At 33.1% G+C, this 14,764-nt stretch overlaps 1 protein-coding gene across 1 annotated transcript; it reads right to left on the bottom strand.

Annotated features, from left to right (window-relative positions):
• Positions 1–601: 601 nt before the first annotated feature.
• On the bottom strand, positions 602–13,810 carry LOC137741823 (putative leucine-rich repeat receptor-like serine/threonine-protein kinase At3g14840). Its single transcript, XM_068481537.2, has 24 exons — positions 13,454–13,810; positions 12,889–13,069; positions 9,015–9,086; positions 8,793–8,864; positions 8,433–8,504; positions 8,244–8,315; positions 8,027–8,098; positions 7,843–7,914; positions 7,684–7,755; positions 7,527–7,598; positions 7,378–7,446; positions 7,092–7,163; positions 6,651–6,707; positions 5,980–6,045; positions 5,853–5,888; positions 5,670–5,710; positions 5,181–5,566; positions 4,826–5,021; positions 3,171–3,332; positions 2,697–2,815; positions 2,364–2,574; positions 2,009–2,246; positions 1,572–1,722; positions 602–1,433 (listed from the first exon to the last, which is right to left on the bottom strand). Exons 1-24 carry the CDS (start codon positions 13,554–13,556, stop codon positions 1,044–1,046), a joined length of 3,054 nt encoding a protein of 1,017 aa, XP_068337638.2. The 5' UTR covers positions 13,557–13,810; the 3' UTR covers positions 602–1,043.
• Positions 13,811–14,764: the final 954 nt, after the last annotated feature.

Raw genomic sequence — 14,764 nt, 5'->3', positions numbered from 1 at the left:
AACTCCAAAAAGACACAACGAACGGAACACGGATTCAATTTACTTCGTTGATTCTTGTGAAGATACACTTAGGCCATGCACCCAAATATGCGAGGTGATAATTGGAGAGAGGATCGTAAAGTAACATAATCTATTAAGACTTCCATAGGAGTTCAAAAGTCATGAACTCGAGAAGGCATTCAATTAAAGAGATAAACGGAACACGTAACTGCATCTGCCCAATAAGCAGGAGGGGCATGAGCCCCAATGAGAATAGCTCATGTAGTCTCCAAGATATGTATGTTCTTGATTTCTTCCACACCATTTTGTTGAGGAGTTTGAGGATAAGTAGTCTAATGAAGTATGCCGTGCACTGCAAAAAATTGTGGTAGCTCCGAATTAAGATATTCTCCACCATTATCGGTTCAAAGAACTTTGATAGGATAGACGAGAATTTTGACTTCTAATTATGCGATAAAATTGTTGAAAGATTTGCCCAACTTCACTCTTTTGTTTCATAATATAGATACAATTCATTATGGTGCAATCATCAACAAACATAACATACTAACCAATACCATGGTGCGTTGCTATTGGTGAAGGCCCCAAACATCTGAATGAATTATCTCAAAAGGCTCTGTTCTTTTATTGAAACTCAAATGATAAGAAGTACGATGACTTTTTGCAAGAATGCAATCATTACACTGAAAATCAGAGTCTTAAACGCCAACCAAATGACGCATGTCCTAGTTGACAATGCCATAGCCAAATTTGCTTGATCTTGTTATTGTGACCACTGCGGACTTGGTTGACTCGGCCCGGTACCACATCATCCACATAATATAACCCTCTCCTCTTAGTACCACGCTCAATGATCGTGGTACAAGAGGTCCTATGAAATAGGAAATAAGAATCCCAATTATACAAGGAATCAATCACATGATCACATTCCCAAACTATATGGTTAATTCACGCCAACAAATAGTTATAGAAGAAATACAGATGATTAATTAGCTTATATGTTTGAGTGTGCTAAGGTTGAGTCAAACTGATAACCATGCAGCTCAAGTTCTCTTGCTTCTACTCTCCCAGTAATCTGAATCAGGATTGACGGGATACAGATCGTGAGCAGACGAAGCAGTCCATGGCCCTTCAGTTGACCCCGTTTCTATCTGTTTCTCACTCGTGCCCCTTCCAAAACTAGATTGAAAATGTTTCCTCATTGCATCGATCTCAATACTCTCTGCTTTTGGATCCAAGACCGACTCATGAACAACAGCCTTTCCTTCGAGCATGCTCACAACCGAAGACATGGTAGGCCTAGCTGTCGAAGTAACATTGCAACAAAGGAGAGCCACATTGATTGCAACAATCATCTCCTCTTTATTAAAGTCTAATCCCAACCTTGGATCAACTAGGTCCATCAAATTCCCTTGCTCTTTTAGAAGTTGTGCCTGCAAAAAATGGAAGTAACAAAATCAATATAAATTATGTCTTTGGATTAAACTTCATCGATTCAAATGTACTTTCACACATATAAGGCATATTAAGAAAATTTGAAGTTAAATTAGGAAATAGTAGATTCATGTTACCCAATCAAGAAGATAAAAGCTTTCTTCCTTTTTCCGGTAAGTTGTGTTGTTTCTCCCGCTAACAATTTCCAATACGAGAATACCAAAACTATAGACATCTGCTTTATCAGTCAGATAACCCCGCATTGCATATTCGGGTGCCATATATCCACTGCAATATCATGAAATCATATCATTAACCCATATTGAGCTAAAATAATTAGTAAAAATATTGCTAATTGAATACTTAAGATTAATCCAATAGTTAGAGAGATAATCAGTAATACAACTATATTGAAAGAACATATCTGCCCTTCAAATTTCTTGAACAACAAGGATCTGGTTAGGTTGAAAATTATGTAAGTTAGAGACTTTCCTTTTGCTCTATCTTTTTTTTTCAGTGTGGAAGAAGATTAAAACAAGAGAATAAGAAGATAAATAAAAGCATAGGGACTCACTAAGTTCCAGCAATACGAGTGCTAATGTGTGTATTATCCTCTTCATCAAGCTTGGCCAATCCAAAGTCAGATATTTTTGGATTAAGATTTTTGTCAAGCAGAACATTAGTAGCCTTGATGTCTCTATGAACGACCTTCAATCTTGATTCCTCATGAAGATAAGCCAAACCTCTTGCTGTACCAATACAAATCTTGTGCCTTGTTGACCAATCCAACTTCAAATGACTTTCTTTTTCCCCTTCAGTTTGCCAAATTAAACAAAGTTAGTTGTAAGGGACATATTTTTAATGCATAAGATCTTTTATGCCCACTGTATGAATGAAATGAACTTTTGGCAAACGAGACTGATATTTACTGAACAAAGCATGAGCGACGCTATTATTTTCCAGGTACTCATAGACAAGCAATAGTTGATTTCCTTCAATACAACATCCATGGAGCTTGACAAGATGAGGGTGTTGCAGAGCAGAAATCATGCCAATCTCATTAACAAATTCACGATTCCCTTGCTTTGATTTGGAAGAAAGCTGTTTAACTGCTATTACGGTGCCATCTGCTAGAACGCCCTGCATTTGAGAAAGATAGTCAAATTTGCATCACTATGGAGCAAATTAACTTTCATTAGGATGGACAGTATCAAATTAGAAAAAAATGTAATACATAAATAAATATTGGCACCGAAAAATACCTTATAAACAGATCCAAAACCACCTTCACCAATCTTATTGGCTCTGTCAAAGTTGCTTGTGGCATCTTTGAGTTGCTTGAAGGTAAATTTACCAGTTTGCAGGTCCACACCCTTCAAATCTGTATAACAAGTAAAATTCATAAGATATTGTGTCTAAGAAAACTTTCAAAAGGATAGAATTCTTAGTTCGTAATATTTTGTGCCTGATTCTTGAATTTAACTAGTAACTAGATCTATAGGCAGACACTCTGCGTCATGAGTTTGGACGATAAATATATTATAGCAACATCAAAGGGTCGGAAAGCTTAATATCCAAATAATTACTATCTTTGAGTGTGCACATCAATATGCATGAGAACCATGCAAAATAGCATCAATATTGTTCTTAGTTACGAAAAAAAGTTCGATAAGAATAAGTAATGGAGAAACAAAATAGGAAAAACCAGTATAACAGAATAAACTGCAAATTAATACCATCCTCCAATGTCTTTTGTTGTCCTAGGAGGCCTCTCTTCCAAAGAATCCCAAATATCAGTAGTACAATGAAGACTCCTCCAACCACAATTCCAACCACGGCACCTACAGGCACGCCACCTCCACCAGTTGATGTGCTAGGTTTTGGCGGGGGAACAAAGTCTGCCAGAAGAAAGATTAGCTTAAATTAGAATAAATGTAAATGTAATTGATATGAGAGTGGATTGTTCAACCATCTAATGCACATGTAAACAGAAGATTGAAGCCAGTCTTTGGGGCATCTTTAAATAAGTAGAGAGTAAATGAAGCAATCCCTCGAACAAACTTTCTTTGGATGGTTGTAAATATTAGGGTCCTTCAGATATAAGCCCATGCAACACTTATTTTCCTGACAAAAACCCATCTCATTTTAAATATTAGGGTACTTCTCTTACCATCATATGTTTCATTTCTTTTATTTGTTTGACAATCATTGTAGGGAAATTATTTTGCATGTATGTATTAGACACATTTTGTTAAAATTATATATATGCGTGCAAATAATTTATCTATATTTTTATGTAAAATGATATGTAGTTAATTAATTTTGAATCAATTGGCTAAAAACATTTATTTATTTTTTAGGTAAACTATTTTTCATGTGATAATACATATATACTAGCCACATTTTGTTATTATTATATAGTGTGTGCAATCAATCGACATTCTTTTATTTTGTAGGTAAATTGTTTATATATATATATATATATATATATTCCAAATTATTGGTATTTAATTAACTTTGAATAAAAAAATATTTATTTATTTTGTAGGTAAATTATTTTGCATGTATCATTACAAAATATTTATTTTTTTGTGGGTAAATTATTGTGCAAAATAATTTACCTATGTTATATTTAAAATATTGATAATTTTGGATAAAATAACTTTTTGATATTTGTAGGATATACCACTTTACTTGTTAGCATCATGAGAAAACAAATATACAAGGAACAATGGTATCATGTAAATTTTTGTTATTAAATGCATAGGAATCATGACATTTAAATTTTTTTGCCAAATCCCCATAAGGTATTTGAAGACATTTAATTGAATGAAATAATGTAAAATAAAATGTAGATAATCAGCGAGAGACCCAAAGTGTTATTAGGGGTAATTTAGACATCAAAAAATACAAATTTTGCCAAGTCAAACTTAATTATGGATATTGCTTAGTTGGAGACTAGTCATTGGGTTTTTGTTAGAGAAACTTACCATGATGGGTTTTAGTTAAAGCAAATAGAATTCTAAGGGATGTACTCATATTTTCAGTAAATATTATATGTTTCCTCAAGTGAAATGGTTATTTTTCATGTAAATAGTTAAAAATCCTTGAAGTTGAATTTTGTTGTATTTAAAAGCGCAAACCTGTCACCTAGAAAAAAAAACGCATATTATGCGATAAGAAAATTAAGAGAGTATTTCTTCCAGTCTTGGCTCAAACTATGTAAAACACGAAAAACACAAAAGCATTTATGCGAAAATACAAGGGAAAGGAAATATTGAAGAAAAAGAACCTCGCAGAACTGAAGTCGGATCTCTTAATTTAGTAGATATATCAATGCATATGGTCAAAGCATAGTAATTAGACGGAGCTTAGATCAGTGAAAACTTACTTGGATCTACTGAAATAGCTGAAATAAGTGGACCATAGACTCCTCTAACAGGGATGCCTGTCGTCCCTTTCCCGGCCCAATATAAACGAATCTCCAATGAATTATTAGTTACAAGAGTAGTAAAGTTCTTTATGACTACATCACCAAACACACGGGCTTCATCCATGATATTGAAGTCCTTCTTCAATAGTTTTCCCTGCGATATATATATATATACACACTAATTTAGTTGCTTAACATTTCATGATCATAAATGTGAAGGTTAACATTCAAATAGACCAAAATATAAACAATGCTTGTTGAAAATTAGAATAATTCACTGGTGAGTATACATGGAAGTGGATGCGATAGTTACCTGAATATAAATATCAAATATGCGCCTTCCCACGCTTCTATATGTTGAGCCATTTCTAAACATTATCTCTGCAAAATGGAGGCTTACAGTGTAGTTTCCATTTCCCAGACAAAACCCAAAATAAGTTAGAGAGATGGGAGAAAGGCGTGCGTTCATGTATAGTTGAGGATTGGCCATAGAGAGTCTAGTTTCATTAGTCCATATAAAGGCGTCCGTAGTGCGGTCATCATCAGTGAAATAACCGGTGCTGCTTAATGCCCAATTTGTTTTGCTCTCGTAAAATGATGGTCCAGCTGAAAATCTGTCATCATCATAATGTGCACCATTCTTTCCAGGGACAGTAAATTGACTCCCACCACAATTTATAAGGAGCGAGTAGTACAAATCTATGAAAAAAGAAAATGGAGATTAGTAGGCATTGAGGAGTAAAACTAAAAAAGAATGAACCGAAAAAATAAAGGTAATTATTTGTGTAGAAACTCGGCTTACATTTTGGACACTCTGAAGTTTTGAAACATGTAACAATTCTCCTGATAGAGTAAGTCAGGGTACAGAAAATGTCAGCAATCATAAATGAGAAGTTGGAAGAAAAAAAAAAGAGTACAGAATACACCATTGGAAACAGAAGTAAATTTATAGGTGCATGCTTTGAGACGGTTAATTTGAACTTACGAACTATTGCCTTTTGATGAGCTTGCAAACAAGTTACTGCAGAAATTAACACAAATGAAAAGTTAAGCTAAGCTTTGCTCCACATAACACAAACAGATTAACTTCAAGCTAATGGAAACATTCTTACATGTTGCTGCTGCTGCCTCGTGGACAACTTGCATCACTTACGGTGAGGTTGTTATATGAAAGATCACTGCACAAAAAGAGCTATGATGCAAATTCTGTTGAATTGTAAGTCTCTAGCTGATTAGAATTAGTGAAATAAGTTATGAGCTTAATTGTGTATTCACTTGTGTTGTAATATTGCGAAGTGTGAGGTTCAAAGATGTAAGGCAAATAATGCCATGTGTGATGATCTTAGAAAATAGTTAGATGTGTGGCTAAGATCACTTTGTGATGTCTAAGGATCCAGCTGTGCTTTGCTAACGGTAATATTCTCTTTGCACGACTTGTGTGTGAGAGAGAGTGAGAGACATTGAATGAAGAAGGATTTTCCTCTGTTGCATTTGGCAGAGCAGCGAGGACATACATTCTCTGTGTGATTTTCTTCATCCTTTCTTTTTCAGTATTAATTATCTTCTCCTGTCTTCATATTCATTGAGGTTTCATAAAACAGAATCAAAGAAGCATTAACAAATTCTTTTCCAGATGTAGTTTGTCAGTACAAAAGGAAACAAGGGTGAGGAGAAAGAGGTAGGCATTAACATGGTTCGGATGAAGTTTTTGATATAATAGTTTTATATCTATTTTAGTAAAAGAACAGCATAAATTTCCTGAGTAATTGGAAGAGAAGCTTACACGTTTTTTTTCGGCCAAGCAGGTACAGGTCCAGTCAGCAAGTTTCCAGTTAAGAATCTAAAAATAATGAATACAGAAAAACTCAGTAAAGAATATAGTGTTTGTTCTTAGGAATTTCTTTGTAAAGGTTTGAAAATTTGAGTTTGCCAACTCTGAGTGCATTAGATCAGTACTTCCATCTGAATGACACATCTAAGGGTGATCACCTTATTTCAATTGTTTGCATGAGTAGTAATGACTCTAATGAATAAACTAAACATTTCATTTCTGAGCAGAAGAGCCATTTTCATTTTCATTGTAGTATAACTTGTGACTCATAATTACAGTAATCGTGATTGGAAAGACTTCCAGCTTGTCAGGCTGGGGTGTAACAAAACCATTGAAGAATGTCTGCGTCAATTTCATGTAAGAAAGACTAGATTGGTCATTCTAATAGCTTACATATAATTCGTATCTGCTAGACTAGCGAAGCTGTTTGGAATTTCTCCGGTCAACTTGTTAAAGCTGAGGTCTCTGTACAAACAAATAGCAAATGCGTTTTAGATGTGCTCACTGTAGAGAGGGAAATGACATCTGAAAGAGATGTTCTCTTAATAAATACAGAAACATAAAGTCCGCCTAAAATCATCTAAGGCACTTCAATAATCCTTGAATTAGTAGAATCACTTCTAGAAGATATTTTTTATTTGAAGACGGAAAAAATAGGGACCAAGACATTTGTACTTACAAGGTTTTCAAATTCATGTGCGCAAGATCTGTAGGTAGTTGTCCACTAAGGTTGCAACTCCTCAACATCCTGCAACAGACCAAAGCTTTGAGTTTACAGAAGACTTTATGTACAGACAGATATTGTGTGTCCTGGAACCATTAACTCACAGTGTCTTCATTTTTTTCATCTTATCGAGCGAAGGAATGGGTGATTCAGGTCCACTCAAGTCAGTGATTCTCCTGCATGTTAAAATTGAGCTGTGAACATAAACTACGCATTTTGCTAATCGTTTTGTATTTATAAATAGAGACTAGATATACTAACAAGTCAGTCAAGCTTGTCAAAAGAAAAATGCCAGAAGGAATTGGCCCTGTCAAACCGCTAGCCTGAATCAATCTGTTTTAGCAAGTTATAACATTTGAATTAGTGATAAAATTGAAATCAAATAGCAGAAAAGATGACACACAAGAGAAAAACACTCACAGTTTTTCAAGATTTTTCCAGTTCCCAATAAAATCAGGTATCTGCCCGGAAAATTGACTGTCACTAATCCGACTGCATAATGATTGGAAAAGGGAAAATGGTACCAGTTAGTATCAGAAAGCAGTAAAACAAATGTCTAAGTTCTCAGGAAACCTTTAAGAAGAAATAACCACAGAAAGCTTACAAGTCCTTTATTTTGGTAAGCTTTGCAAATGTTTTTGGCAACTCCCCATTAAAGTTGTTTGAGGAAAGCAACCTAAAAATGAAATAGATATAACAATTATATCAACGATAGAGAAGTCGATGATTTACTGGTGAAAGTCTCCAGAATTTGTCTACAAGAAAATTCCAAATAACCCAAATATTTTTTTAACACGGTAAAATTTGAAAAGGACTCTTACATCCTTTCTATGTTGGCCAAAGACCCAAGCTCCAGAGGGAGGGTTCCAGAGAAATTATTGAAACTGATGTCCCTATACAAAAAAAAAAAAAAAAAAAAAATTCAATTCCATTGATTAAAAAAACATCATTAAGTATCTCCATAAAATCAAATGAGGTAAGCAAGAAACAAATGCGCAATCAACACTCACAAACTTTTCAGGGTGGTGATGTCTCCGAGCTCTTTGGGGATAGAACCCGTCAAATGATTTCCAACAAGGGATCTGCATTAAAAACTATAGTCTTAAGATCACTTTTATCAAGCAAGAGGCTCAATAACATTAACATGTTCGTCAATACGAAGGCAATGAACACCAGACGTTCGATTCAATACTTATGATTCAAACGCCTCATGACCACGGAAGCTCATTATCATGAACAAAACCCAATGTAGTAGATTCGTAGTTTAAGAAAGAAATGGCTGAAGAACATTGGAGTGACCAAATAAAGTAACAAGAACATGACATGAACATCAAACACAAAAATATATGCAGTGTGAGAGAAGACAGTACATGTTCAGAAGAAGTGGAAGAGAGCTCCATACTGGAGGGATGGTACCGCTCAGGTAGTTGCGGGTGAGGTCGCTGAAGGAGAAAGAAAGAAACCAGTGTCTCATTGATAACAGACATAAAGGTAAGCTATATATGAAATAAGAATAAACCATTTACACGACACAAAGCTATTTTCTTTTTACTTTAAATAATGTAAACTTGGAGGGGTAAAAATGTTCTTACATTTCTTGAAGATAGGTGAGATTTACCAGCTCTAGTGGGAGTGTTCCTTGCAAATCCTGAGATTTTAGAATTCTGTATTTTATCGGTAAACAAGTTTCAAAGTTAGTCGCAAATTAACAGAGACGCATTACGCATCTATACTGTGACTAAAAAGAAAAAAATGCCTCAGAAGCGAGACCAAACAAGTAAAACACTAATTCATCACAGAAAATACTTTGACCAAAAAAAAAATCACAGAAAATACTTACTTTTGGTCAAGTAGTTAAATAGGCAGAAGGAATTGGTTTTCGTACTTGAAAACCAAGGGAAAAAGTCCAATGTCCTTTAAAAAGAATAGAACTCGAGCAATTACACAAACAGCAAATGTGCATTTGTCACAAGCACACTGTAAGTCATTCTTTCATTAACTTTGTAACTAATAATTATGTCGATACAGAGTTGTATGTGTATAATAAGTATGCAAGAATCGTGGTGACTACGAAAAATTGTACGTTGATCAAGTATGCAAGAATCAAGCCTAAATACAGCACAGCAGTAATACCAAGTCCTAACAACTCAGCATGCCTATTTTTAAAAAAAAAATTAAATTAAATTAACAACAAAGCATGCCATGGAACATCCATGCTGGCTCATAGCCTGATCAGAAACACAATGTTATAGTAATTGAGCAAATTAGTCACATCCTAGAACTCGATTTTGCAGATAAGTTCAGTTGAATTGCTATACATGGTAGGGTTGAATGTTTCATTGTTCATTCAATAAGAAATAGATTAGTCTTTTTGCATTTTCTTGAATTTCAAGGCACAACAAGTTCTTCTTAGACCAACAAAAACTTCCAATTGGTTGCTGGTTGAAGAAAAAATAAAAAAATCTGGAGGGATAAAGGATGGGGAAATGCAAAACCCAATTAGAGTCTATAGATATCAGAATTAGGTTGGACAGCAAATTAGTAACTGTGTAAGGACGACTAAGCTCGTTCTAGTGTAAGGCGGCCAAAGCCCATTTAGGAATTTTAAGATATATTCCAATTTTCTTCATAATTTTGTTCCAACAAAAACTGAATTGGTCGAAATCGACATTTTCAATCCTGACTTGCACGTCAAGAAGAATTTATAGCTCTAAGGAATTTGATTCAATTTATTTTTATTTATTCCCCTTGTTTCGTCAAAAACATAATTTAACAGTGTGCATAAAGAGAAAAAGATGAGCGACAATCACTTAGCTCTAAACAGTAGCAACATTTACTTACTTCAAATACACATTAAGAGCTTCAAAATTTTTACGCCACGAACCTAGGAAAAATTTTCAGTGTTAGGAAGAATGTTTGATATATTAAGTGTCATAATGCAAGTGATTAGAAATTTTTTTCATGTATCTAACCACTTGTATTATGATACTTGGTGTACTGGACCGTAATCTCAAAGCACTAAAATAATCTCTCCGAAGCTAGGGTCGGGGCGTGAGAAAATCATAAAGAAACAAAGGAGCTCAACTGTGCTATTAAACGAACCAGGATCCTCTCCTAATCTAAGGATGAGGATCCTCATGACCAAGAGATGTGGGCCGTTGGATGAAAATCCAACAGCTACAAACAAGGAGGTCCCTTTAAAGTTATAATAATTATAACCGTTAGATTTTCATCCAACGGTCCATATCCCTTGGTCATGAGGATCATCATCCTTAGATTAAAAGAGGATTCTGATTCCTATTAAACTAGCATCCCTCAAATCCAATTGGAATTAATTGGCCTAGCTACCTTGCCGGACGTAAGGTTGAATGAGTGAATACGACGTGCCAAGTTGCCAATAGACAACTCGTTGAGGCTCACATTAGGCCTTATAATTCCTACTTTATTTTGGAGGTTTCATGGGCATGAGGCCCACACTAGGCCTTATAGCAAATAGACGTGGGGTCCACAAAACCGAATTTGAACAATCTAATCAACATTTCTCCACGAACATTCATGAGCAGTTTGGATAGAACGAATTTATTATTTTTAAATATTTTTAATATAATAATATATATAACACTAAGAAAAATTTACACATATTAATATATGATTCAACGTAAATTTTATAAAGCTCTGTTTATATGAATCTTTGTTTAATAAGAACAAAAATTGTTCAATTGTAAGTTATTCTCCTCTCTTACATGCATAGTTAATTTTTTGTGTAGGAGAAAATGCTCATTGAGAAGGAATTTTTTCAAGCGGCACACCAAATATTATATTACAAATAGAAAATATAATATTTTTTTTCGTATTTCCTCACTTGTTTTATAACACTTAAATTATCCGCTTGAATACGGAACAATTACAAAATTTTCTGCTCATTGAATTTCATTGCCCTAAAAAAGTCTTCATGTAGATATTATACAATGTTACTGGATGGTACGTGGATGCAAACCTTTCTTGTTTTTTTCTTTTAATGTTATTCTTATGACAAAGACTGAAAAACCTTGGTATTATCCTTCTCAACCTTTCACAACAAAAGTCGCCTAATTTGTACGTTGCTTTTTCTTTATTTTCTCAACTTTTTCTTTATATTTCTCTTAATAGTTCTATATATCATGAGATGGAACTCGTTCAAAACACAACGAGCAAACTGTTTATCCAGAAAAGAAAAATATAATGAGCAATTTTTAATGGCTTGATAAATAAGTTAATCAATGACAATTCTATATAACCCAACGTTTATTTTCCAACTTATGTTCCCTTTATCACATTAAGTTTTTTTTTTTTTTAATAAACGATATTATCTACATTAGAATGTGGAAGAGTAGACTAAACTTCATAATGAATTAGCAAATAATATGGTTTAAATATGCCTTTGACGAGAATCGAACCTAAAACCTCTCACTTATAAGTAAAAAGCGACTAGGTGACACATTAAGTGCTTAAATTGGTATTTATTAAAGCTATAATCTCATGTTCATATTATGTGTCAAATAAATTGAAAACAAAGAATCACCTATTTCTCTCGGTAATCTATTATTAACAATTTTTTTCCAACTCTTTTCGTTGTAAAGTAACATTTTATATTCACAACGGGTCTCAAACAAGAGAACTAAACAAACATTTCATATATATATATATATATATATATATATATATATTAACGATATGTTCTCTATGGTGAAACAAAAAAAAAGAGTAATTAGAATCTCCTGCATTTTTTTCCAACTTTTTTAGATTAAACATATGTTCTTTTACAAGATTTGATGAAGATGCGTTCATCAATTACCAACTTAGCATTTTATTTATTCATTTAATATATATTCACTTAAACTAGCTAACAACTAATTTCCTACAATCTAGGAATTTTAAATTTGCGGCATTATTTTTTTTCTTATTTATTTTTAACAAACGATAGGAGAGGAGAAATGCGCTAAGTCTCACAATAAATTAGCAATAATGTAATTCAAATTCGTAGATTTATTAAAAACATTAATTTAAGTAATTCATCACTATCACTGAAAAATAACTTTTTATTTATGTTATTATATTTAATTAGTCTCTTCTTTTATAAAAAAACAAAGTCATTAATACATATATATATATAATAATAATAAAAAAAAAAAAAACTTCATAATTTTATGAAAAAAAAAAGTAATTAAAAGTTATGGTACATTTAAAAAAAAACGTACAAACTTTTGGTACATTTAGATTCTAAATATACCATAAAATCATATGCACCAATATAATCAAACGTACCTCTAACAAAATTGTGTAAAAAATGTTAATTAATCAAGTTCTTAAAAGAAACCGATATTTAATCAACGGAATTAAAAAGATGAGACCCCTATATTTAATCCCACTTAGTTCTGAGTTGTTTTTGAGAGTGAGAGAGAGAGAGAGAGAGAGAGAGAGGTTTACATTCTGGTAATATGGCAGACAGTGCGGTTTTCATAGGAGCAATTACAGATGATGGATTTGTCAAATCCTTTAAGTGGGCTTGGATCAGTCCATGGAAGTTGGCCGCTGCATGGATTTGCGTCTCCACTGAAATTCCAGTCCGTCTTCCCCAGTGTCTTTGCTATTTCTTTCAAAGTTTGCACTGCATATACGCAAAATAAAAGGCCACAAATTAACATCGTGCCCAACAAAAATAGTGAAAAAAAAAAAATTAATGCATAGACAAGAACTACAGAGTGCACATCAGCATCATATGATTGAAAATTTCTACTAAGTTCACATAAATATCTGTTTACTTAAGGTTCATTTGATAACTATTTTAATTTTTAGTTCATTGGTAACTGTTTTCACTTCTCGGAAAAATGTAAACTGAAAACCAAAATCAACCCAAACCAAATTTTGAAAACTCAAAAAAATTGAAAACTAAAAGATTATCAAACGAACTTAAAACTATCATTTATAGAATGAAATAAAGGAAACTAAGGAAGATATTTGACATAGAGATATTGAGGTTAATTATTCGTACCTTCATCATTTGGCAATCGAGCAGCTCCAAAGGCAAAAGTTACAAAGCAAGCTACAAAGAAAAGAGAATGAGGAAGAAGTCGAGGGAAGAACATATTCATCATTTTTCTAGGCAAAGTCTTTCACATTTGAAGAGAAAACCAGAGACAAAGGGATCGGTTTGTGCAGCTAGCTGGATGGAATATGTTGAGAGGTTTTGGAATTTGTTGGACTGTATGTATGAAAATTTGTGAGAGTGGCGAAGAAAGAAAAATTTGTGAGGAGAATGAGTCTGAATTACAGCTTTTTATTCACTTGAGGGGAGGGAAGGAGTGGACCTCGAAGGACAGAAACGAAAGTCAATGACTTGTGTTACCTTACTTGCCCTTAAAACCAAAGACCAAACAAGAAAGGAAAAAAAAATTATTCCCAACCACTTACTGTATTTATTTTTATTTAATTATTTATATAATTAAAGATACATTAACATAAATTGCTTGTAAAATAATTAATTTAAAATAGAAGATTTGAGTTTAGCCAAACTAGTTATGTCACTGTGTTTTATTATACACCAAGTTTGAATTCCGCTTGCCATAATTTAGTTAAATTTAATATAATTATCTTATTGTTTGACAATAGATAGACTTTTTAGTAACATGTTAAAAAGATTGGTTTCGCAGGTAGTGACTTGTTAAACTTAAGTTATTATATTTTATTAAATTTTTATTATAAGTGGTTTCTGAAACTGACCCACCGTATTAAGATGATATCTGAAGTTGAAAATTGAATAATATCATCCATGAATATGTGTGTTGCAAATTAATGTCGTCTTCTGTCTGAATTCTGTTAAAAAAAAATTATTACGTGCTGATGTGACACACATAAGATTTTGCACTCCAATAATATGATGACACATGGACTAAAGTGTTTCAAAAATTTAAAAAGGTAAAAAGAAGAAAAACAACAAACTAAAAATCCTCATGTTCTCCTTCTTTTTTGAACTCAACCACCGACAACAATATCCATATTTATAAACGACATTGATCGATTTTCAATTTCAGATATCATTTTGATGCGTTTGTCAATTTCAGAGATCATCACTGATAAAAATATAAATTTGACTACAATATTTACATGTATTTAATACAATTAATATCTTTAGGATATAATTTGGCCACCTACTTAAATGTTAATTATGTAGAATGTCTCAGTGATGAGCTTATTAGAAAAGAAATCCATATTTGTCTCAATTATATCTATTAGCTTAACAGTGCTGTTCATGTCAAGTTTTTTAGAAATAAATTGTGTCCAACACCATCTGAAAACGAAAAAA

Source organism: Pyrus communis, chromosome 11 (assembly GCF_041283825.1).
Source record: "Pyrus communis isolate YQ-2024b chromosome 11, ASM4128382v1, whole genome shotgun sequence".
Lineage (NCBI taxonomy): Eukaryota > Viridiplantae > Streptophyta > Magnoliopsida > Rosales > Rosaceae > Pyrus > Pyrus communis.
Note: the sequence above shows the minus strand (reverse complement) of the source record. Positions and strands in the feature narration are given on the sequence as shown.